This window comes from Chionomys nivalis, chromosome 18 (assembly GCF_950005125.1).
Source record: "Chionomys nivalis chromosome 18, mChiNiv1.1, whole genome shotgun sequence".
NCBI lineage: Eukaryota > Metazoa > Chordata > Mammalia > Rodentia > Cricetidae > Chionomys > Chionomys nivalis.
In genome coordinates, this window is record NC_080103.1 from 58,644,255 (window position 1) to 58,667,686 (window position 23,432).

At 45.2% G+C, this 23,432-nt stretch overlaps 1 protein-coding gene across 1 annotated transcript in view; it reads right to left on the reverse strand.

Moving 5' to 3' along the window:
* Miga1 (mitoguardin 1) overlaps positions 1–22,613 on the reverse strand; it is a 54,854-nt gene extending 32,241 nt beyond the window's left edge. The window contains exons 1-8 of the mRNA XM_057793548.1: positions 22,512–22,613; positions 20,963–21,078; positions 20,768–20,877; positions 17,652–17,829; positions 14,825–14,961; positions 12,683–12,809; positions 10,331–10,464; positions 9,095–9,218 (exon numbers count right to left, since the gene is read on the reverse strand). Of these exons, the coding sequence (XP_057649531.1) occupies positions 9,095–9,218; positions 10,331–10,464; positions 12,683–12,809; positions 14,825–14,961; positions 17,652–17,829; positions 20,768–20,866 (799 nt within the window). The 5' untranslated portion in view covers positions 20,867–20,877; positions 20,963–21,078; positions 22,512–22,613. The remainder of the gene's footprint in view (positions 1–9,094; positions 9,219–10,330; positions 10,465–12,682; positions 12,810–14,824; positions 14,962–17,651; positions 17,830–20,767; positions 20,878–20,962; positions 21,079–22,511) is intronic.
* Between the last annotated feature and the right edge of the window lie 819 nt (positions 22,614–23,432).

Consider the following 23,432-nt stretch of genomic DNA (forward strand, 5'->3'; position numbering starts at 1 on the left):
AGCAAAAATGTTTTTCTAAATGCATATTCCAGACTTAAGATCCTTAGTTCATTCTGCTTTAAAAATAGATCCTGTGGAAGCCTAATAGCAAAAGTATGCATATTTTACAGCACAGCTTTTGAACAGTATAAAATTCCTGGTTTGTTTTTAAGGTCTAAATTTGTTCCTACACATCAGTGTAAAAGAATCTCAAAATCCTTTGCATCAGCCAAAAAAACTAAAAAAAAAAAAAAAAAAAAAAAACAAACCACAGCCAACATTGATCATATTCATGGCTCTAGGGTTGCTTCTAATACTGGTGTTGCAATAATACTGCTATTTAAAGAAAGCATATAAGATATAAAGACTAATTAATTTTAAAAGTAACTATAGATTAATAAGCTAGAACTTAATTCATGTATGCCCTATCAATCAAATAACGTCCACAAACTATTAGCAAGCTCCGTATGTTGTAAATCATTTTTATTTTTAAACTGGTATTAATCCATCCATTTGGACCTACACAGAGGACCAAGAAAGCCAGCCAGGACTACGTCGCACCGGGCGTCTCAGGGTTAATACTCGTCCAGCACACGAGGCCCTGCACTGGATCCCTAGCAGCACAGGAATGACAGAAGAACAGTACCAGTTCCTGAATACTGGACGGGATTCCCTGCCTGAACATTTAGAGATGAGGATACAACTGAAGTCTAGGATTCATATTGCTCCCTAAAAATAACTGGCTCCTGAAACAAAAAACTTCCTCCTAAAAACACACAGAACCCAGTACACGAGCTCGAGCTGACCCATACCAGAGTGACAGATGTGTGGTGCAAACTTAAGACACACGACGCCAACGGAGGATCCTGTCTAAAGTGAGGTCATCCTGTGGCCTACCTACCCCATAGTCTTTGTGACCACCTAGAAAGTAGTTTCTATCAAAAGAAAGGTAACACAATAATGAAGATAATAAAAATTTCTACTTATTTTAAGATATACTTTTATCATATATACATATATAGAGAATAAAATAGTATTTCTGAATTTACCATTCATTTATACCACGTGTTTCAAAATTTACAAGATTATTTACTTATTAAGAAAAGCATAAGCCGGGCGGTGGTGGCGCACGCCTTTAATCCCAGCACTTGGGAGGCAGAGGCAGGCAGATCTCTGTGAGTTCGAGACCAGCCTGGTCTACAAGAGCTAGTTGCAGGACAGGCTCCAAAACCACAGAGAAACCCTGTCTCGAAAAACAAACAAAAAAAAAAAAAAAAAGAAAAGAAAAGCATAACTAAGTAGACCACTGCTACGTCTACTGCTTGATGTCTGTGGTATGTGAGTCTGGAAAGGAGTCCACGAGCCCGCGGGAATAGCAGCAGATAAGCCAAGAATTAACTCACGTCCCAAAGCACATCTGTTTACTTTCAAGTTCTTTATCTGAGGCTCTAAAACAGGCAAGCTTCAGTTACAAGATACGGAAAGAACAGGCAGGCCGGGAAGCTAAGGGGCATGGTCTGCAGGGAGCTTCCAATGTTAAAAATACACTGCACTGCACTCCAACTGTCTCATATGAGGAAGACTTACCTGGTCAATCCAGCTAAGCACAACTGGAGATCTGACCTGGTCTTATTTCACTTGAATTACACAACACAAAAGGTGCATGGTAAACAGTTCAATAAATACTTGCAAATGTATTCCTTTACTTTTCTGATGTCTATTTATGAGCTGTGCATGTGGGGGTCAGAGGACAACTTGAGGGAGTTCTGTTCTCTCTTTACAGCGTGTGGGTTCCAGGGATTGTCAGCAGGTGTCCAGGTTAGCAGTAGACAAATTCTCCGAACCATCCTGGCAATCAACAATTGCCTTGTTTTTTAGAGACAGGTTCACTATGTAGCCCTAGCAGGTTGGTCTCAATCTCAGAGGGATCAACCTCCCTCTGCATCCTGGCCGCTGCATCAAAGGTATGTGCCACCACGTCTAGTACAGACCAGAAAATCCCAATGCCACCATCTTAGCTACTGCTCCAAGCGCATGTGAAATCCATCTACTTAATAAAGAATAACCTGCCACACTCTGAAACGCCAGGGTCACAGTCTCAACCACAGGTCTAGACCAATCTCAGGACTCTGTTGTGTGAGAACAGCACGGGGCTTACCCGGTTGTTTCTTTTGACACAGTCTCCCTGAGTGGTCCAGACCGGCCCCCAACTTTTACTCTTTCCGGGCTACTATGCATAGGTGCAAAGGAGAGAGAGATATGCATTTTGATAAGACTCAGAGACCTAGGAGTCTATCCTACACTTAAGGGATGTGACATCAGCCACTGAGAAAAGCACCTCCCCTTCCTAATGCAAGCCATTTTCTTATCACACAATTAAAGATGGGTAGAAATACATCTGCCAATTCTACTGTATTTCTTTGGCAAGCACTTGTGTGTCCCTAAGCATGTGTGTTTGCAGGTGTGCACACATGTGTAGAAGCTTAGATGTGGAGGCCAGAAGTTGAAGGCAGGTATCTTTGTAAACCACCCTCTACCTTTTTTTATTACTAGCCATTAAATTTGTTCTTTGACAATTTCATGCACATATATAGTGCATTCTGCTTCATCTTATTCCCCTCCCCCTACAGGTCCCTTTCCTACATCCATGCCCTACCTCCCTTTTCAGTTTTTTGATCCATGGATTTTAACCAGGACCATCTAAGTGGGCATGTGTTGGAGCCGTGTGGACTTACCATTTGGTACACAATGGAAGCCGATAACTGTCCCTTACGCAGAATCAATCTGTTGCCAACAGTTTATCTGGGAGGGAGAGAGTACCATGAGTCCCTCCCATCCATGATTGGCAGTTGAGTGGCCCAGTCTCCTGTACGTCCTGTACAGGCAACCACAGCTGCTGTGAGATCGTATTTGCAATGGCTGTGTCAGGCCCCGACAAAAGCAGTTCCTATCTCCCCTCTTACAGCTCTTACATCCCTGCTCTCTCTGCTATAAAGATCTTTGAGCCTTAGAGGGCGGTGTCTAAGTATACTCTGTTGGGAATCTTATTCTTTTCGAGTCAGGGTCTCTCATTGAACCGGAAGCTCACAGATTCAGCGAGGAAAGCTAGCCAGTGAGTTTCAGGGTTCTGTTTGTCTTCCCCACTCCAGAGATTACAGCGCATACCAACCCAGCTGCCTTCTACATGAGCGCTGGGATAGAAACTGAAGTCCGCCCTACCAAAGCACTCTCTCTGCTTGTGTTCTAAGTTGCTTCTCCCTGTGAAAAGTGTCCACTGGCGGACACTGAGGACCGGATCCTCACTAAGCAGCCAGGGACACAATGTAACGAATGAGTCACTGAGTCCTCACTAGGCAGCTAGGGACACAATGTAATGAACGGAGTCACTGCCCAGCTGCTGTGTTCCGGGCCTTGCAGCAAGATCTGGACCTGCAAGCTCATCACTGCCCTGCAGAACCTGACCCCACTCTCCTAGGCCAGACTGTAAGTGGGGGGGTCTTAATAGCAAGGCTACATGGGTGAGCCAGGGTCCAACAGCTGCACGGGTAAGGCTGGTAGGAACTTCTCTGTCTTCCGACCTCCTCCCAAGGAGGACGTTACAGGAGCCACACTGTCCACCCCGGCTTATGAGAAATGGGGTTTAAAAAGTTAACACCATTCAAGGGGAGAGGAATCAGTCAATAAAGCATGAGTCGATAAATTTTCTTAAACAGGAACAAGATGGACAACTTTGCTGGAGTTTTGTCAGAAAAACAAGGCAGGCAAGCTGGAGAGCTTGGCGACGCCCAGCAGCGGGGAGATGGGACAAGGAAAACAGGCACATTTTCTGGGCTGGAAGTCGAAAAACTAGGCAGGCTTTGCAATGGCAGTCTGGGAGTGGCTGTATTAGGAGAAGGAATCTCGAGAGAGACAGAGAGGGAGGGGGGTGAGATGTCCAGAGCACCACACAGAAAGAAGATTTAATACCTTAGCCAGCATCAGAAAGGGGAAAAGAAAGAGCGAGCGTTTCTGAGCTAGGAAACAGGCAGTCTCGGCAGTGAGAGAGACCTGCATAGCGGCATGGGTTTCTGTGGTATACACACCATTAAGGGCTATTCCTCTCAAGGCCTGGTTTTCATGTGTATCATGCTATATCCAACAGCTTCCATTTCACACGCTGTTGTTTCAGATCTAAAGGAAGACTCCTCCCTCACTACACAAGGGCTTCAAATTATAAGGAGGGCGGCTGGAATATTTTCTTTCTTTCTTTCTTTCTTTCTTTCTTTCTTTCTTTCTTTCTTTCTTTCTTTCTTTCTTTCTTTCTCCCCTACCCTCTCCTCCCCTCCCTTCCTTCTTTCCTTCTTTTCTTTCTTTCCTTTTTCCCCCCTGGTTTTTCAACACAGGGTTTCTTTGTGTAATTGCCCTGGCTCTCCTAAAACTCAGTCTGTGACCATGCTGGCCTCAGACTCACAAGAGATCCAGTTGGCGCTGCCTCACAAGTGCTGAGATTATAGACGTGTGCCACTACTAACCGGCCACTTTCCATTTCTTAAAATTAGTGTGTTAACAGGGAATGGGGTGTGGTTCAGGGCTGATTACAAAGGATAGAGGTCAGTCCTCCACCTCTAGGTAGAGATTTAAAAATCAAACAAGCCATGTGATACCCGGGAACCCAGAGCCTCCCTGGGTGTGCTCAGCAAACTCCGAAAGGAATAAAGTGTGAAGCAATAAGTGCTTGCTACACAAGCATGAGAACGTTTGGATCCCTGGTGTCCATGCTAAAAAAAGAAAGAGTTGCATGGTGGTTGCGCACACCTTTAATCCCAGCACTCGGAAGGCAGAGGCAGACAGATCTCTGTGAGTTGAGGCCAGCCTGGTCTGCAGAGTAAGTTCAAAGACAGCCAGAACTGCACAGAGACACCCTGTCTCGAAAAACAAACACAAACAAACAAAACCACTCACAACAGCATCTGTCTGCGAGTTCAGGCATGAAGGATGGAGACAGCGAAGTCTGAAGCTCACTGGTCAGCCAGTCCAGCTAAGGTAATAAACTCCAGGGTCAGAGAGACCTGTCCATGCACAGGAACAAACACGCACCAGTACATAACCACGGCGCACACCACACCACACACACACCCCAGTATATAACCATGGTACACACAACACCACACACACACACATAAGTACATCACCATGGTGCACACCACACTCACACATACATGCACCAGTACATAACTGTGGTATATGCCCCCCCACACCCATACGCATGTATGCACACACAAAGAAAAAGAGAATTATTTTCTTTCAGTGAATGCAAACATTATTATTTTTTTTGAATGCAAACATTATTATCACGAGAAATAAATGATTAATTCACAGGAAAGATTCTGTTGTATGAAAATAATGACAAAACGAAATTATCGCAAAGCAAATCACAGACATATTACATCTATCGACCCATCGCCATGCGGTCTGTAAAATCAGCTTAGGATAGGCCTTTTGAAAGAAAGAATGAAATACAATAACAAATACAGAAGCAAGGGCAGTGTTTGGCTATTTCAAACGTGCTCTCTCAACCTTTCTAAAGATACGTAATGTGGTCTTGACCATTTCTACTTGTTTTCAGTGCTGCAGACAGAGTGCAGTAAGCCTCCTGCTGGGTAAGCCCTCCACCAGTGAGCCTTAGCCCTCCAGTCTGTCCTGGAACTTACTCTGGAAGCCTAGGCAGGCCTTACCGTTGAGTCTTTCTGACTTCGCTTCCAAAACTGGGATTACAGGCTGGCAACAAAGGCTAGGCTAATCCTACATCTGCGTCTAAGGTAGGATCAAGGCTTGCTGATGGTCTCCAGGCAGGAAGAGGGGTGGAGCAAGCCCCTGCTTGCTCAGCTTCACAGTTCATGTTCACACTGAACTACTAAACTACACTAGCCATTTTACCTCATCTTAGCTGGAACTAAAATCATACTGGGTTTGGCTGACTGCACTCAGAAATGGTTTCTTTTTTGCAATATTTTCCATAATAAAGTTTTAAAAATGCACAACAGGGCTAGACAAATGCCTCAGCAGCCAAGGGCTCTTACTGCTCCTCCAGAGGACCAAATCCAGTTCCCAGCTCCACAGTCAGGTGGCTCACAGCTTCCTGTAACTGGTTCTAGATCTGAGGCCTCCTCTGGCCTACGCAGGTATCCACACACACATGTGCACCCCAACACACACATATAAGTGAAAATATTTCTTAAAAATAATATACAATGCCTGTAATCCCAGCACTAAGGAGGCAGAGGCAGGGGAATCTCTGTGTTCGAGGCCAGCCTGATGTACAGAGTGACCTCCAAGACAGCTAGAGTTACACAGAGAAATTCCGTCTTGAAAAATCAAGCAAACAAAAAGCTATAACAGCTAGCCAGTCACTGTGGCACACACCGGTAATGGAAGCGTTAGGAAGACAGGAGGATTTTGAACTGGAAGCCAGCCTGAGTGAAACAATGAGTTCAGAGCCATCACTGGACACACAGGGAGACCCTATCTGAAAAAAATTTTACATTTACGAAGTCACCATTGTTAATAATCTGACAGACAGAAACTGAGTAAACACACCCTAAACATCTAGATGCTTAGGTAGAAGAACTTTCACACTCGTGTAAATTTTCACTATTATTTCAAGTGTTCTGAGAATAACTGTCAACGTCTTTTTCACTCTGAGTTACAGTGGCAGGTGCATGCAAAAGGTGCCAGAAGTGTTGGCTTAAAATGAACTCAGAGTTCAGGAAGCAGCACAGAATGGCATTTATGAGTCATTGGTCTCTAAACTGGAGACAAGATATGCTGCCCTCTAGCGATTTCAACGGCACCTTCAGAACAGCAAGTCTCTCAGGAGTGAGTGGGGAACTTTCACACTGCAAGTAAAGAACTAATTCAACCTTCATTTCATGTTTGTAACTAACAGCTGCAACAAGAAGGGCAGAACAAACACCTGCTGTTCCCATCAAGCGTAAGATGTTAGTGCGTAAGAGTCAGGCATATGGGGGGCTGGAAAGAAGGCTCAGTAGACCCTTAGAGCTCTCAGGCAAATCCACATAGCCAACTGGTGAGTGCCACGTTCACAAGAGACTGTCTTAAAAAAATCCAGTGGAAGCCGGGCGGTGGTGGCGCACGCCTTTAATCCCAGCACTTGGGAGGCAGAGGCAGGCGGATCTCTGGGAGTTCGAGACCAGCCTGGTCTACAAGAGCTAGTTCCAGGACAGGTTCCAAAACCACAGAGAAACCCTGTCTCGAAAAACCAAAAAAAAAAAAAAAAAAAAATCCAGTGGAAAGTGATGAAGGGAGACACTCAGAACTGACCTCCTGCCCGCAGGCACATAGGCCAGTGGTCGAGCATTGAGTGTAGTGACTCCCTGCCCGCAGGCACGTAGGCCAGTGGTCGAGCACTGAGTGTGTACAAGCCCTGTGTTACATCCCCAGCACTGGAGAAGAGAAAAAAAAAAAGACACCCACAGAATACTATCACCTACAAAACCGAGTCTTTTTGCCTCTGCAGTACGTGGTCTGCAAGCTTCACACTCTGGTGAACCTCTGCAGACTCTCTGCCCACGTAGTTCAGAGCCATTATAAGGCTATAAATTAGAGGTGTTGCTCGGCCTCATCAGCGGTCAGGCGGTGTGGAATACTGACCTATGAACTCTTGCACTTCACGCCCTCCTTTTCTCACCTGAAAACAAGGATGATTCTACACTGGGCTTTATTAGGGTCCTTCTATTTCAGTTCGTTATAAGACAGTCTCTTATAGCCAGCCGGGCGGTGGTAGCGCACGCCTTTAATCTCAGCATTAGAGAGGCAGGAGCAGGTAAATCTCCCTAAGTTTGAGGCTAGCCTGGTCTACAAAGTCAGGACAGTCAAGGCTATTACACAGAGAAATTCTGTCTCAAAAAACAAAACAAAAAAACCCAAAAAAACAAAAACAGAAAAAGAAAAGAAAAGATGGGCTCTTACTACTATATATTCCAGTGCCTTGCTGGAAACCAGCAGTGGCCAGCTGGCCTTGATGTCATGGTCCTGCCTTAGCCTCCTGGGTGCTGAGGGTCCTTGTTATGAGTAATAACACGATTTTCCCTGCAAATGGTTCTTGACCCCGAGAAGAAAGTGTGCTCAACATGAAGTGCTCAGCAAAGACCATAGCACAAGATAATCAGCATCAAGGTGGTGCAATCCCCCTGCCTCAGCGTACCAAAGCAATCCCCCTGCCTCAGCGTACCAAAGTAGTTAGGACTACAGATAAGATACAATCAGATCATAACCTAAATTATTCAAAAAATTTGTCCCCCAGAACAGAGGTAGGCTGATCTCTCTGAATTCCTGGCCAGCCTGGTCTACATAGTGAGTTCTAGGACAGCCAGAGCTATGTCCCCCAAAAAGCATAAACAACAACAAAACCCAATCACTAGGCCATCTCTGCTGCTCCAGCCTCCTCTTCATTCCCTTGTTTCAAACTTAGGAGGAATTTACAGAAACAATGTTGAGCCGTTCCTTTCCTCTAAGTTCCATCTACAGAACTTAGGAGGAATTCACAGAAACAATGTTGAGCCGTCCCTTTCCTCTAAGTTCCATCCACAGAACTTAGGAGGAATTCACAGAAACAATGTTGAGCCGTTCCTTTCCTCTAAGTTCCATCCACAGAGCTTAGGAGGAATTCACAGAAACAATGTTGAGCCGTTCCTTTCCTCTAAGTTCCATCCACAGAACTTAGGAGGAATTCACAGAAACAATGTTGAGCCGTCCCTTTCCTCTAAGTTCCATCCACAGAACTTAGGAGGAATTCACAGAAACAATGTTGAGCCGTTCCTTTCCTCTAAGTTCCATCCACAGAACTTAGGAGGAATTCACAGAAACAATGTTGAGCCGTCCCTTTCCTCTAAGTTCCATCCACAGAGCGTCTTGCTCTCAGCACTTCTGAGCTCCAGACCAGCCTGGTCTATGAGTTCTGGCCAGCCAGGGCTACAGCGGACATTTCTTCTTCTTGGATATTTCACAAGGTATTTCTCTCTTAATGCTTAATACATAAGACATTTCAGCAAATGATTTCAATATATAAAAGAAAAAACCCACAGGCTTCAGAAAACCACAAAAAACTCTACCTTACCTGTATCGTTTGCAAGGGAGTTAGGATCAGACCCTCCAAGGGTAGCTTCAAACTCCTCCTGGAGACGATAGGCCCTTTGCAGCAGAGCTTCAAGTTTGTGGATAAATTCCGTACTAATTATATCCTATGAAGACAGAAGGATAACAGAAATACTCAATGTAGCCGGGCGGTGGTGGCGCACGCCTTTAATCCCAGCACTCGGGAGGCAGAGGCAGGCGGATCTCTGTGAGTTCGAGACCAGCCTGGTCTACAGAGCTAGTTCCAGGACAGGCTCCAAAGCCACAGAGAAACCCTGTCTCGAAAAAACCAAAAAAAAAAAAAAAAAAAAAAAAAAAAAAAAGAAATACTCAATGTGAACAATCTTTACACAGAAACCTGCCTTCTAACGAGAAACTTGTGTGTGGACAGAGCTGGTGCAGGGATCACTTGTGCTGGTGGCCGTACCTAAACATAAAATTTCAGACAGACCTATTGCTTTTGTAATAGAGAGGAAGAACTGGGTCCTGACTGATCATTTAAGTAGACTAAGTGTTGTCAGGCTGGAGCATATAGAAGAATTGCCTAGAGGATTTGCTCAGTTAGATTTAGGGCCCCTTGTCCCAGGATTCTAATTCTACAATCCATTCCAATTTTGAAATGATCAATAAGGACTCAGTTCAACCTCTGTATTATAAAACAATAGAAATCAATCGCGTCTGCTGCTTCTGCCCATCCTGAGCTGGAGAGTGGGCTCAGCATGAAGAGCACTTGGTACTCCTGCAGAGGACCCGCCCTGCCTGGCTTTACTTCCAGCACCTGCACGGCAGCTCACCACTGCTTGCTCCTCTAGTCCCAGAAGACGCAACACCCTCCTCTGACCTCTCAGGCAGCTGGCACACTCATGGTACACATTCATACATGCAGGAACAAACTTATCCATATAAAATAATAAAACAACTTTTTAAAAAACCAAAAGTGCTTAAAAGCTTGGATAGAAAATGCCCAGCGAGAAGCCCCTCATGTTGGGCATGACCCCAGGCCTGGGGAAGCAGTGGCAGACAAGCTGGTGTTTCTGATCAGCCTGGTCTACTAAGAGTCCTAAGCTGGCAGGGGCTATATAGGGAGCCCCTCTTTCAAATCAAAACAAAACAAACCCCCAAATCTCCCATAGAGTCCCAATTTTGGAAAGCAAACAATGAGTATTAACTGCCAGGAAAGAAGCCCTTCCTTCCATAACCGGAAGCAGAACGTCCTTACGTCCACGCTTTCTTCAGCAATGGCATCTCCGGCTCCCAGCTTAACAGAGCCGCAGACCTCCTCCTCGGCCTGCCTACTGCGGAAGGTCAGCGCTTGTTCCCAACGACGCAAGGCCTCTTCAAACAATTCCATACCTAAGAATTAAGAGCGGAGTGATTCCCTTCTGGCCCTATGCATTCAACCCATATCATGCTTTGTTTTTACCTGAGATAAAATTCCAATTCTTAGGAACATAACATCTATCTCTTGAAGAGGCCAATTCAGACATCAAGATTCTGGAGTAATGATACTTACATCCATACCTGTGTCTAGTGAGCCTTCAATAAAAAATGCCATTTATGTACACTCTTAAAAAAAAAAAAAAGAGCGGAGTGATTGTAAATGGGGAAAACCACGTTTCCTTAACGTGTAACATCAAAACCAGAAACTGGGAGGAAAGCCACCTACAGAAGCTATTATTGCTGTGATAAATACGATCATGTTGTATGTAGGCTTGCAGGAGGAATTTGTGTACAGCTGCAGGCTACAGATGCCCTCAAATGCTGTGGCGGAGCTTATTGGTCCATTCTGGAGAAGTGTGGAAGACTAGAATGCAGACAGAAATGCAGCCAATGGACACAGCCTCATGAGGTTCCAGAGAGAAAGGACTCTGCTGGGAACTGTGCAAAGGGCTATTGACCTTACACGCTGATGGAAGACTCCAGTTACTCTTTGGCCATGTCGTGAGAACTTTTGTGAGCCTGAATTAATTCATAATGAACTAGTGTGGTGTAGTGGGACACGCCTTTAAGCCCAGGACTTGGGAGGTAGAGGCAGGTGGATCTGAGTTCGAGGCCAGCATGATCAACAGGCTGAGTTCCAGGACAGCCAGAAGTACAAGATGTAACAAACAGGAGATTCAAGTAATGGCCCCATGGCCTGGGTTCACTTCTTGCCAGAAGTAGCTATGATAAGAACAGGGGAGCAGATGCAGCCTGGCTGTCCCAAGAGTGGGAAAATATTCAGAACTGAACTTTCTGCCCAGTCATTCCCTTCCCTGCTCGAAGACCAAACCATGTGAGGATTTTTGGGCACATCTGCTATCTAGCATGAACCTCTACGGAAGGGAACACAGCTTGGCATGAGGAGAGAAGCATGCTGAAGGACCCGGTCCACATCAGGAGCAGTTGGTCACCAACACTCAGTAAGCTTCCAAGTCATTCATGCTTGTGAATAGATTAAATAGATTTTCTTCCTACTTGATGGTTTTTCTGGATACAGGACACAATGATATGTAGACATAAGGGACTAAGCAAATCAGGTCCTGATGCCGCCACTAGCCAAGAGTACAAAGATTAGAACAGGTTAGCATATGAGGCTGAATAAAGGCACCCCAACACATCAGGTCTTTGCTTGTGGGACCTGGGTTCTCTCATAAGGAAGGGTCTTTGGAGATGTGGCTAAGATCAGGGTGTCCTCAAGAGGCTGCTTTAGAATACCGGGTACATCAAATCACAAGTGTAATGGAGAGGTTTGGGTAGATGGGACACACCAACGAGGGCATGAGGTGGGAGCAATGCAGAAGAGCGATGTCGTCACAACCCCAAGGAATGCTGGGAGCCACGAGATTCTCTCACAGGTCTCCTAGAGAAATGTGATGGGGGGGGGGGGGGAGTTACCAGCACAGGACCAAACCAGGCCCTCTGAATGTGGGTGACAGTTGTATGGCTGGGACAGTCTGTGGGGTCACTGGCAGTGAGACCACGATTTATCCCTACTGCTTGAACTGGGTTTTTGGAAGAGGAATACCTTGCTCAGCCTAGATATAGTGGAAGGGCCTTGGTCCTGCCTCGTAGCAATGTGCTAGACTATGTTGTCTCCCTATGGGAAGCCTTACCCTCTCTGAGTACTGGATGGGGGTGGGGATGCAGGTTGGGAGAGCAGGAGGGGAGAGAGTGGGAACTGGAATTGGTAGATACAACTTCAACCAAAAAGAAAAAGGAAATGTGACTGAATTAACACCTTGATTTCAGCTCAGTAATAATGATTTTGGACTTCTGGCTTCAGAACCCTAAGTGAATTGTTTTTTTAAGTCTCTGTGTTTATGGTGATTTACTATATTACTCTCAATAAACTAATACAGCTGGTGGTATTATATAGGATGAATTCAACAGACATGGGTCATTTTAAAATTACAGTTGATTCTCTTAGAGGAAATCACTGTCTTTGGTTTTGTTTCGCCCATCAATGCTGGGGATAACACCCAGGACACTAAAAGGCCATCCTCGTTCTTTGCCACCGAGCGCCTCTCCAGCCCCCACCTTCAAATGGAAGCTGATGTCAGTACCCAGAGCTCAGGAGTTCTGTACCCACCCATCAAATACAAATTCTCTGGGGTGGTCACCGGAATATTGACAAGCTTGATGTCATCCTCATCTGCTTTGTCCCAGGAGTTAGAGTTCCCACAAGCACAGCTATGGCAGGAGTTGACACTCTGGACCTGAAATGAAGGCCAAGGGAAGTGGATCATCAGACACAATCTCATGTGAACGAGCACATACGTGCACACACATACACACACACACCACTGGATCTGAAATGAAGATCAAGGAAATGGATCATCACACACTTGCACACGTGTGTGCGCACACAAATACACACCACACTGGATCTGAAATGAAGATCAAGGAAGTGGATCATCATGCACACTCAAACATGTCCACTCATGCGCGCGCGCGCGCGCACACACACACACACACACACACACACACACACACACACACACGGTCTCCTATATAGCCAACAATGACTTTGAATGTTTCATCCTTCTGCCTATACCTCCCAAATGCTGGAATTACAGGTGAGATACTACACCTGATTTTTATACAGGGCTAAGGAGGAGCCCAGAGTGGCAGGCATGCGAGGTAAACATTACCCTGAGGTACATGCCAAGCCTGCTATAGTATTTACAAATTATTTACATATGTTTTATAATTATGGTTTAGGTAAGTTCCACCTGAAGAAATAATTCTGATTATACTCAAATTTAGTACTCATGTGACTCTTAACTACTCTGACCCTGCTGTTAAAAATATACAAACAGAACAATATTTAATATCTTGAACATAAATCAGTATTGACATCCCTTTACTGTGTTAGCACTTACAGACTCTCTTTTGGGAGTGCAGACATTGCTGAGTCATATGCAAATGAGCATGGTTACTGCTCACGCCCCTTCCTTCTCTAGGAAAACCTACTGTGCCAACCAGGCCACTCACTGCATGCAAATGACCACTCCCTAATTTTAGCTCTGTTCTCTGGAAAGAAATTGAAATGCAAATCTCTATGTGCCTTTGGTGACTCCGCCTGCTTCTCTGCTGATATCACAAGCTCACAGGATGAGTTCAGCATCCTGCCCACAGTGACAGTTCCTCTTCCAAGTCCATCGATCCTTCCGTTCCATCATTTCTAAAGCATCTCTTGCCACACCTTTACACTTCATTTAACATTTTTTATTTTAATTATGCATATGCACGTGTGCCTGTGTGGAGTTATATGCCCAAGGAAGTCAGGAGGGTGTGTCAGGTCCTCTAGAGCTGGAGTTACAGGTGGTTGTGAGTTTCTCAGGGGTCCTCTGCAGAAGAAGGACACCCTCTTCACTTCTGAGCCCCTCCTCTCAGCTCCCCTGATGCCACTTACCAGGATTTGTAGACCTAAATCTCTCCTGTCTTCTGTGTCATGGCCCTGATCTAAGTTTTCGTTGCCTGCTGTCTGAAGGCAGAGCCCTGCCTCACAGCCTTGTGGCAGAACGGGCGCAGACATGAGAGAAGTCCCTGGGGCTACTTGTACTAAGAGAGGCTGCTTTAACACTCACTCGAGAAACGCCCACGGCTGAGGAAGCCACAGCTAGGGGTGTCATCTGCGCCCTGCTCTGTCACAGGTCTTTACATTTTAGCATCTTTTCCTGGGCATAGTGGCACTCTCTGATGCAGCTGAGGTTGAGGCAACAGAGTGACTAGAGCCCAAAAGTACAGGGCGAGCCGGGCGGTGGTGGCGCACGCCTTTAATCCCAGCACTTGGGAGGCAGAGGCAGGCGGATCTCTGTGAGTTCGAGGCCAGCCTGGTCTACAAGAGCTAGTTCCAGGACAGGCTCCAAAAGCTACAGAGAAACCCTGTCTCGAAAAACCAAAAAAAAAAAAAAAAAAAAAAAAAAGTACAGGGCGAGCTCAGAAACACAAGAAGACGCTCTTACTCAAGCGCTGGAGTTACAGGCATGAGCCATCACATCTTGTCCAGCACAAAGGATGCCTGCACTCTTCTGAATCAACACTAACATCAAAGCTATTCTCAAAGGACCAAGTGGACCGTATCACTCATTCAGTGAAGCTGGACACCAGCAGCAAAGGAAACAGACTTGACCAGATTGTCTCCTAAGAGCAGCAGGTACGTGATACTTAGGCTATAAGAGATATGTAAACAAACGTAAGAAGAAGAAGAAAGTATGTTTTTTCTTACAGAAGCTAAGCTCTGGGCAGAATCTGAGTATTTGCTGAAAAGTCCTCCATTAGCATAGTTACAGGACTGAGATCCTTTGTCCTTGGTAGAACTTAGTGACAAGGTCAAATTCTGTCTACTGCTGGAACAACTTGAACCTGGTAAACAAACACACCAAGACCAAAAGCATCAGCAATTCCAACAATAACTTTAAAGAAAAAATTTAAGTTATATCTGTTCAGAAAGCACCTGATCTTTTTAAAAACACATTTTACTCAAGCACATTAAATGTTCAATGTTCTTAAAATATACATTTCTAATGTTTGTGTATTATACATACAATACCAGATTTAATACAGAGTAAAACACTCAGCTAACTGTTCAGGACAGTTTTGAACAGTTTTCTGTAACTGGTGTAGAAATATTGGCAAGGGCCTCACAAATTGTCAGTATAAAATGTAAGCACTCTTCCCCTGAATTCCAGCTTCTCTTTAAACGTGTTAGGTTTTGTGCACGCCTGACACCCGCTTGCACACTCGTCTGCGGAGTACATACTGGTCTAGTTTCTCTCGGCATGACAGCTCAGACTATTCTGATTTCAAATCCCAGTACATATATGTTATGTGACCTTCGTACCTTCTTCATATGTAAGTGTTTTAAATATATAAATGAGAACATGCAACTGTAGTTGTCATTCATAGAACTGCTATAAAAATTCAATAAAATGCTGAATACAATGCTTGCCTGAGACCTAATAAAATCTCAGTAAATAAAAAATGGTAACCCATTATGTATGCCAAAGAATAAAGCAAGAAGCCATAAAATACACGAAACAGTAACATGCTGAGAAATCTCTCTTGGTCAAGGGATTATTATCATTATTACATTCTTGTTCATGTTGTGTGTATGTGGGCCCGTGTGCTACATGAGCATGTGGGGGTTAGAGGACAACTTTTGAGAACCGTCTTCTTTCCACCACGGGGGTCCTGAGGATGAATCACAGGCTGCCGGGCTAGCAGCAGCGCCCTTACCCGCTGAGGCTGAGCCATCTCGTCTGCCCCAGGAAATTATTCTCATTGCTACAATTCAGCAGTGTGTACCATATCTCTTATAAAAAACAATACAAATCCTTTAAAGGTCTGCAACTCTTCTACAACTTTTGATATTAAGGAAATAGAGAAAAGCATGCAGAACAAGCTAGGCAAGGTACTGCACACCTAGAGAATCCCAGCACCAAGGACTTACAGCCATGAGGGTCAGAAGTTCAAAGCCAGCCTCGGTACACAGTGCTGTCGAACAATCCTTTTTTTTTTTTTTTTTTCTTAGAGACAGGGTTTCTCTGTAGCTTTGGAGCCTGTCCTGGAACTAGCTCTGTAGACCAGGCTGGTCTCGAACTCACAGAGATCCGCCTGCCTCTGCCTCCCGAGTGCTGGGATTAAAGGCGTGCGCCACCACCGCCCGGCTTGGAACAATCCTTTTGCTCACTGTGAATATACATTACTCTGACTGATTAACAAAGAGCTGACAGGCCAATAGCTAGGCAGGATTTTCTGGGCAGAGAGAACGCTGGGAAGAAGGGTGGGGTCTGAGGAGTCAAGAGGAGGCATGAGACCCAGAGCGAGCAGCATGGGAAGGACACAGAGGAGGTAAACAAGCCTGCGGCAGCACACAAATTAAAAGAAATGGGTTAATTTAAGTGTTAAAGCAAGCTAAAAAACAGCCTAAGCTATGGGAGCATTTATAATGATCAAGTCTCTTTGTGGTTATTTGGGGAATGGCTGGTGGGACAGAAAAGTCTGACTACAACATAGGGAAGTCAAGGCCAGCTGGGGCTACAAAAGACTCTGTTAAGCAAAACTTATAAATTAAATAACAAATACCATAAAGGTAACAGGGATTAATGATAGTAGTATATTTATACAAATGCAATAATTACTGTTTTACAAATGACAGCGTACACTACTGACTTAAAATGACAGTCTCACACGTTATCAAATACTTTGAAGGCAGGTTGGGAATGCAGTATCATAGTTTTACAGTTTTAAAAACTGTTTATTATTTTATGTTAGTGTGCATGGTATCTGCACCTGGATGTGTGCACGTGAGCGAGGTGCTCAGAGGCCAGTGCTGTCAACTTCCGAGGCTGCCAGATGTGGATGCTGAGGACGGAACTTAGTTCCTCTGCGAGACGGGCTCTCAAGCCCTACAGATGAGCCACCTCTCCTGCCTCCTAAACTTTATTTTACTATATGATTTATTGACATGTAGTTTTTGTTTTATTTAGTTTTGTTTTTCAAGACAGGGATTCTTTGTGTGGCACCACCTCTTGCTGTCCTAGAACTCACTCTGTAGACCAGGCTGGCCTTGAACTCAGAGATCCCCTTGCCTCTGCCTCCCAAAAGCTAGGATTAAAGGCATGCGCTTCCACCACCCTGTGACCATATCAAATTTTAAGTCAGGATTCTTTTTTTTTTTAAACTATTTATTATGTATACAATATTCTGTCTGTGTGTATGCCTTCAGGCCAGAAGAGGGCAGAAGACCCCATTACAGATGGTTGTGAGCCACCATGTGGTTGCTGGGAACTGAACTCAGGACCTTTGGAAGAGCAGGCAATGCTCTTAACCTCTGAACCATCTCTCCAGCCCTTAAGTCAGGATTCTTATATGTAGATGTACAGCTGTGTAACAAAGAATTGTCAGTCACGACTTTGGTGAAGCAGGACCCTATGTGGCTTTACCACATCTGTCTGTTCTCCTCTGTGCCTTCTCGTCCTACAGACCAGTGCTCCAGCTGTGATACACAGTGCCTCCTGCTCCACAGATTTAATCTGGAAATTTCCACAAACCTTTGTCCGACGCTGCTCGTTTAGTCTGTTCAAGTATGAGGTGCTCTGGCTCCCATGGCAGTATCTTTCCTTTCTTTTTTCCACGTCTTCTTTTAAAGTGATGGGCAAAAAAGACTACAGATATAGCGCTCACAGCAGTCACCACAAGCAACTTTTTAGCTACTGGTGAAAATTTGATCTGGAAAAGATTGGAAAAAAAAATCTCATAGTTTTTCACTAAAATTAGCTTTTATAGGCTATCTGACGACTCTGTGAGCCCTTAGATTGCATTATTTACTGGAAAAACCTGTTTCTAGTTGTGGTGTGACTCAGCCCTAGCACACACCTTTAATCCAAGAGCTTTCTGCTTGAATACTGTAAACAGGATTAAATAAAGTCAACCGTAGGTCAAGAGGAGAAGCAAGCAACCAGTTGACAGGAAGTGAACATAAGATTACTAAGAAAAACCATAGAGAAAGGGAGTCAGGAGGATGGCTAGAGAGGCACAGGAAGTAGAAGAGAGGAACTTTCAGTTGGAGACTTGAGATGGCATAGGAGGAAAGTCAGGGGGTGTTTTTCTCTGCCTCGCTGAGCCAGCAGGCTTTCACCCCAGCATCTGGCTCCAGAGTTTTTATTGGCAAAATAGAATGTTTGAGATTTTGTTAAAAAAAAACAACAACTAGCCTTTAATCCCAGCACTAGGGAGTCAGAGACAGGCGGATCTCTGAGTTTGAGGCCAGCCTGGTCGACAGAGCTAGTTCCAAAACAGTCAGGGCTGCACAGTGAAACCATGTCTTGAACCCCCACTCCAAAACCACAAAAACAAAAAAACCCTAAAATTAGATTGTCTATAAACATTATGAAGAGTCTATGTATCCCTCTTTTAGGGCCAGTCAGTCTGTTTTAACACTCTGTTACTCACTGCTCTGAAGTTATCTAAGTTTGAAATGTACATTATCATTTCAGTCAGTAGATATGTACAATAATTCAACCCTGTGAACACTTCTTGACAAAGTAATGATTAATCTATGCAACTGAGTCTTCTTTTTGTGGGGGAGAGGGCTTTTCTGTGTAGCTCTGGCTGTCCTGGAACTCACTCTGTAGACCAGGCTGGCCTCGAACTCAGAGATCAACCTGTCTCTGCCTCTCAAGTACTGGGATCAAAGGTGTGTAACATCACTGCCTTATAATCTTCTATATGAACAATTAGCAAGATTTTTAAGTACAGAAATGATTACATCAGACTTTAAAGCTGACTCATTTTTAAAAACCGTATCTGGAATTTTAAGCAAACAGAAGTTAACTTATTTCTAAACACCACAGGAATAAGTGATTTTACTCATAAGTTAGATAAAAAATATTTTTAGAATCCTACTGTCTGGGTTCTACACAACTTGGCGCCAATGCCTCCATCTGGTCTCTATGGACCATGGCATATACACAATGTCCAGACATATACACAGGCAAAACACCTGTACACATAAAATAAAAATATTTTAAAATTAGAATGAAAGATCCTAAGAACAGAATATAACCCACAGAACGAGGGAAAGACCTGCAGGATGGTGACCACAGGGAAACAAGCTCACATCATTAGCAGGGCTGCGGGGATGTAAACCGGCACGGCAGCTCCCCACAAAATGAAAAGAATAAAACCCTGATTCAGAAGTTCTACTTCTGAAAGAACTGAAATTGGGGTCTGGCCCATCTTCCCTCCTTTGTGTTTGGGTGCCCGTGGGCACGAAGGGGGCAGTAGGGTGCCGTCAGGGTCTTCACAAACCACTGTTCACACTGACCCTGGCGCTCACTCATCTGGACTATGGGCTGGCACTCAGCACCAGGGCCTACCCAAGACTAGACAACAGGGGATCCCCACGTTGCCTGGCTTTTCTGTTTGCCTGATTTTTAATGTGAATTCTGGGGATCAAAGAGACATCTCCCAGCCCCATTTCTCTAGCTTAATTTTTTAAAAACAGGAATCCCGCCGGGCGATGGTGGCGCACGCCTTTAATCCCAGCACTTGGGAGGCAGAGGCAGGCGGATCTCTGTGAGTTCGAGACCAGCCTGGTCTACAGAGCTAGTTCCAGGACAGGCTTCAAAGCCACAGAGAAACCCTGTCTCGAAAAACAAAAAAAAAAAAAAAAACAAAACAAAACAGGAATCCCTTTATAGTCCAGGCTGTCCTTAAATTCCTGCCTTTACCTTTGGAGCACTGAGATCACAGGTGTGTGGCACTGTGATGGCTAAAAGCAGACTTTCAGAGACTACTTAGACATCCAGGAGCATAGAAGCATTATTCAAGATGGCTAACCCAAGTGGTTCACAGATAGATGAAAAGACAACCAAAGATTTGTGTATCCATACAATGGAATATTGATTCCATATTAAGAGGAAATTCCATTATCTGTCACAATGTGGATAAATCTTGAAGATATGCTCAGTAAAACACAGGAGTCATTTTTGAAAAAAGAATAATGGGGTTAAAGGTATGTCACCACATCTGGATAAGAAAGGAATTTTTTTTTTTTTTTTTTTTTTTTGGTTTTTCGAGACAGGGTTTCTCTGTGGTTTTGGAGCCTGTCCTGGAACTAGCCCTTGTAGACCAGGCTGGTCTCGAACTCACAGAGATCCACCTGCCTCTGCCTCCCAAGTGCTGGGATTAAAGGCGTGCGCCACCACCGCCCGGCCTGAAACTAGCTCTTGTAGACCAGGCTGGCCTTGAACTCAGAGATCTGCTTGCCTCTGCCTCCCAAGTGGGATTAAAGGCGTGCACCACCACTGCCCGGCTAAGAAAACTTTTTAAACTAATACAGCATATATAATCTACTTTAATGAAATATTTATATTTGCATAAAATATAAAATATTTATACATAAAATATATATTGTGAAATATGTATATGCACATATACATATACACAAAAAATATTTAAAGTCAGCATTAACTGATTTAGCATTTTAGTATGCTGTGTGACGTCCTCCGGGGCTGGGAGGGTCGCTCAGTGGTGGTCTGCCTGCTCAGCAAACTCTGGGTTCAAGTCCTCAGTACCACCGAACAGCCTCAAGGGAAACAAATGCCACAAATTCCACTGAGCAATATAATTGTGCTGTTCAAATCCAGTCCACTTCAGTGTTTACCTGGGAGAGAGAATAGTACCAAGACGCAGGGAGGTTGAACACTCTCAGTGTGGCCGTCTTCAAGGAGAACTGTGATTCTCTGACTGTTTCTTCGGACATGACTCCTCTGCCTGATCGGGGTCAATGAAACAGACATTAATCAGCCACAGGGGCTTTGCAAAGTTAAATTCTTTCCAGGTGTGGTGGTGTTCATACCTCTGTCCAGTTCTTGGGAGGGAGAGGCAGGCAGATAGATCTTGAGTTTGAGTGGTCTACATGGTAAAATTAGAGAGCCGACTCCTGCAGGTTGTTCTCTGGTGCCCACAGAGCACCTAATATAATAAAAACATTTAAACTCTGTCAGTTTTGCAATTATGCATGCATGATATTGCAATGGAGCTAAAACTGCCTTTATCAGTTACCAAAACAGCAAAGGAGAGCACGTGCTGTGTTTATACTTAATCTTGACCAAAAGGCTAACAGTGATGAAAACACAGTAGATTTAATCCCCACATTCAAGTCAAACCTTTTCCTTAGAAAACCATTTCTACCAGTGAGCAGAATGAATGAGAACACGCTACATATATACGTATGAAGAGTCCCTGAGCCAAAAAGCCTTTGCTCTGTATATTAACCTAAAACAGTTACAGGGAGAGGGCGTGGGGAGATTTCCATGTTCTAGAGCAGGGGTCCTCACCCTTCCCAGTGCTGTGACCCCATTAGCACAGTTCCTCACACTGTGGAGACCTCCAACCATAAAACTGTTTTCCTTGCTACTCCACAACTGTAATTTTTCTACTGATATGAATGGTAATGTAAACACTGTATTTCCTGATGGCCTTAGGCAACGCCACACAACAGTTATTCGACAGTACAGTGGGGTCATGACCCACAGGTTGACATGAAGCATGAAATCTACACAACTTAAGTCTGAGGAGAAATAGTCGTCCGTGTCTATCTCTGTCTCTCTCTCCACCACCGCCCCCGGGAGTGGGGGGCAGGGTCCCCTATCGGCCAGGCAGGCCTCGGAATTCAGTAAGAAGGGAAAAAGGACCTTTGATCTCTGATCTTCCAGCCTCCGCCTTCCAAGTGCTGAGATTACTTACACGTGTGCACCCACTCCCCAGGTCATCTGAGGAGATGTTTTCAATGCAGTAAAAATCGTTACTGACAATAACCTAATAACAAGAGCAGCCTGTGAGGTCTGTTTAACACAGACTGCTAGTGGTCACATCTGTAATCCCAACACTTTGGAGGCTGAGGCAGGAGGATTTCCACCAGCTGGAGCCTGGTGTCGTTTTTTCACAGTGAGTTCCAGACCAGTCTGGTGGGCAACAGGGTGGGGCGCTGTCTGAATAAAAATAAACATAATAAAACAAAATATCTGGGGGCGTTCCAGGTAGAGTAGGCGCTGGGCGATTTTAGTCAGTGGGCCATGGCTTCTCTGCAGGAGTCCCCCCACCCCAAGAAAGGCATCATCTATCACCCAGGCAGCTCAAGGTCCAGAGACCGGCGCTCTCTGCACCCCGGATCTCCTCACCCTGCATTTGCCTTGCTCTCCCTACCCCGGACCTCCGTGCCCTGCACTTACCCTGCTTTCTCCCCACCCAGGTCTCTCCATCACAACCTCCACGCCCCGCACTTGCCCAGCTCTCTCCGCACCCCGAACTCCCCACCCCATCATCTCCGCACCCAGACCTTCACCCCGTTCCTCCAACGAGTGCGCTCGCCCCCCCTCCCCCGCCAGCCCCGCGCTCCCCCGCACCTGCGTCTCGTCAGCCCCCAGCCGCAGCCCGCACGGAGCAGCCTCGGGCTGTGGGAGGCGGAGTCCTTCCGGGGTCAGGCCGCAAAGGTAAGGAAAGCGGAGGGCACGGGCGGGCTGCGTGAGGGGCTACGTGCGAGGCCGCTCCCGCCATATTTGTTCAGGGCAGTGGGCTCTCTGCGGAATTGCAAACCTTTGGACACCTGTCAATAGGGAACATGGAAGCTGGGAACCTTTTAGGAGCATAGGGCCATTTGGCCAGTCTGGTTAAAACTATGAATATTTTCTCTATAAAACGGCCATGGCCACTCAGGATTAAAGAAAATATAATAGGCACACAGCACGCATGTGTGTGGACACACATGCACACCTTTTTGAGCCCCAGAAGCCCATCGTAGATCCCAAATTAAGAATTTCTGGGCTGGGAATGTAGGTCCGTGGTAGTTTGTGCTGAGGATAAACGAGGCTATTCAATGGATATAAACCCTCCCCAAACCAACCACGCACCTCTGTCACAGACCCTGAGGCCTCGAGTGAGTGAGGTTACAGGCATGACAAATGGACCTATATAAATGATGCATTTATTATTAGCTTAAATTCTCTACGGCTGATGGCCAGTGGTGGCGCACACCTTTAATCCCAGCACTCGGGAGGCAGGGGCAAGCGGATCTCTGGGTTCGAGGCCGGTCTGGTCTTCTACAAAGCGAGTTCCAGAACAGCCAGGGCTACACAGAGATAACCTGTAGGAAAAAAAATTACTTTTTAAAATCTCCACCAAATTAGGTAACCTAAGAATAACAATGAAGTTAAGAATTAATTAGATTGAGGATTAAAAATCAAACATTAGGGCTGCTGGAGCTCTTGTCTCTCTCGCGCAGTTGTGAAACCGTCCGCAACCCCAGCCCCTGGGGATAGGATGCTCTC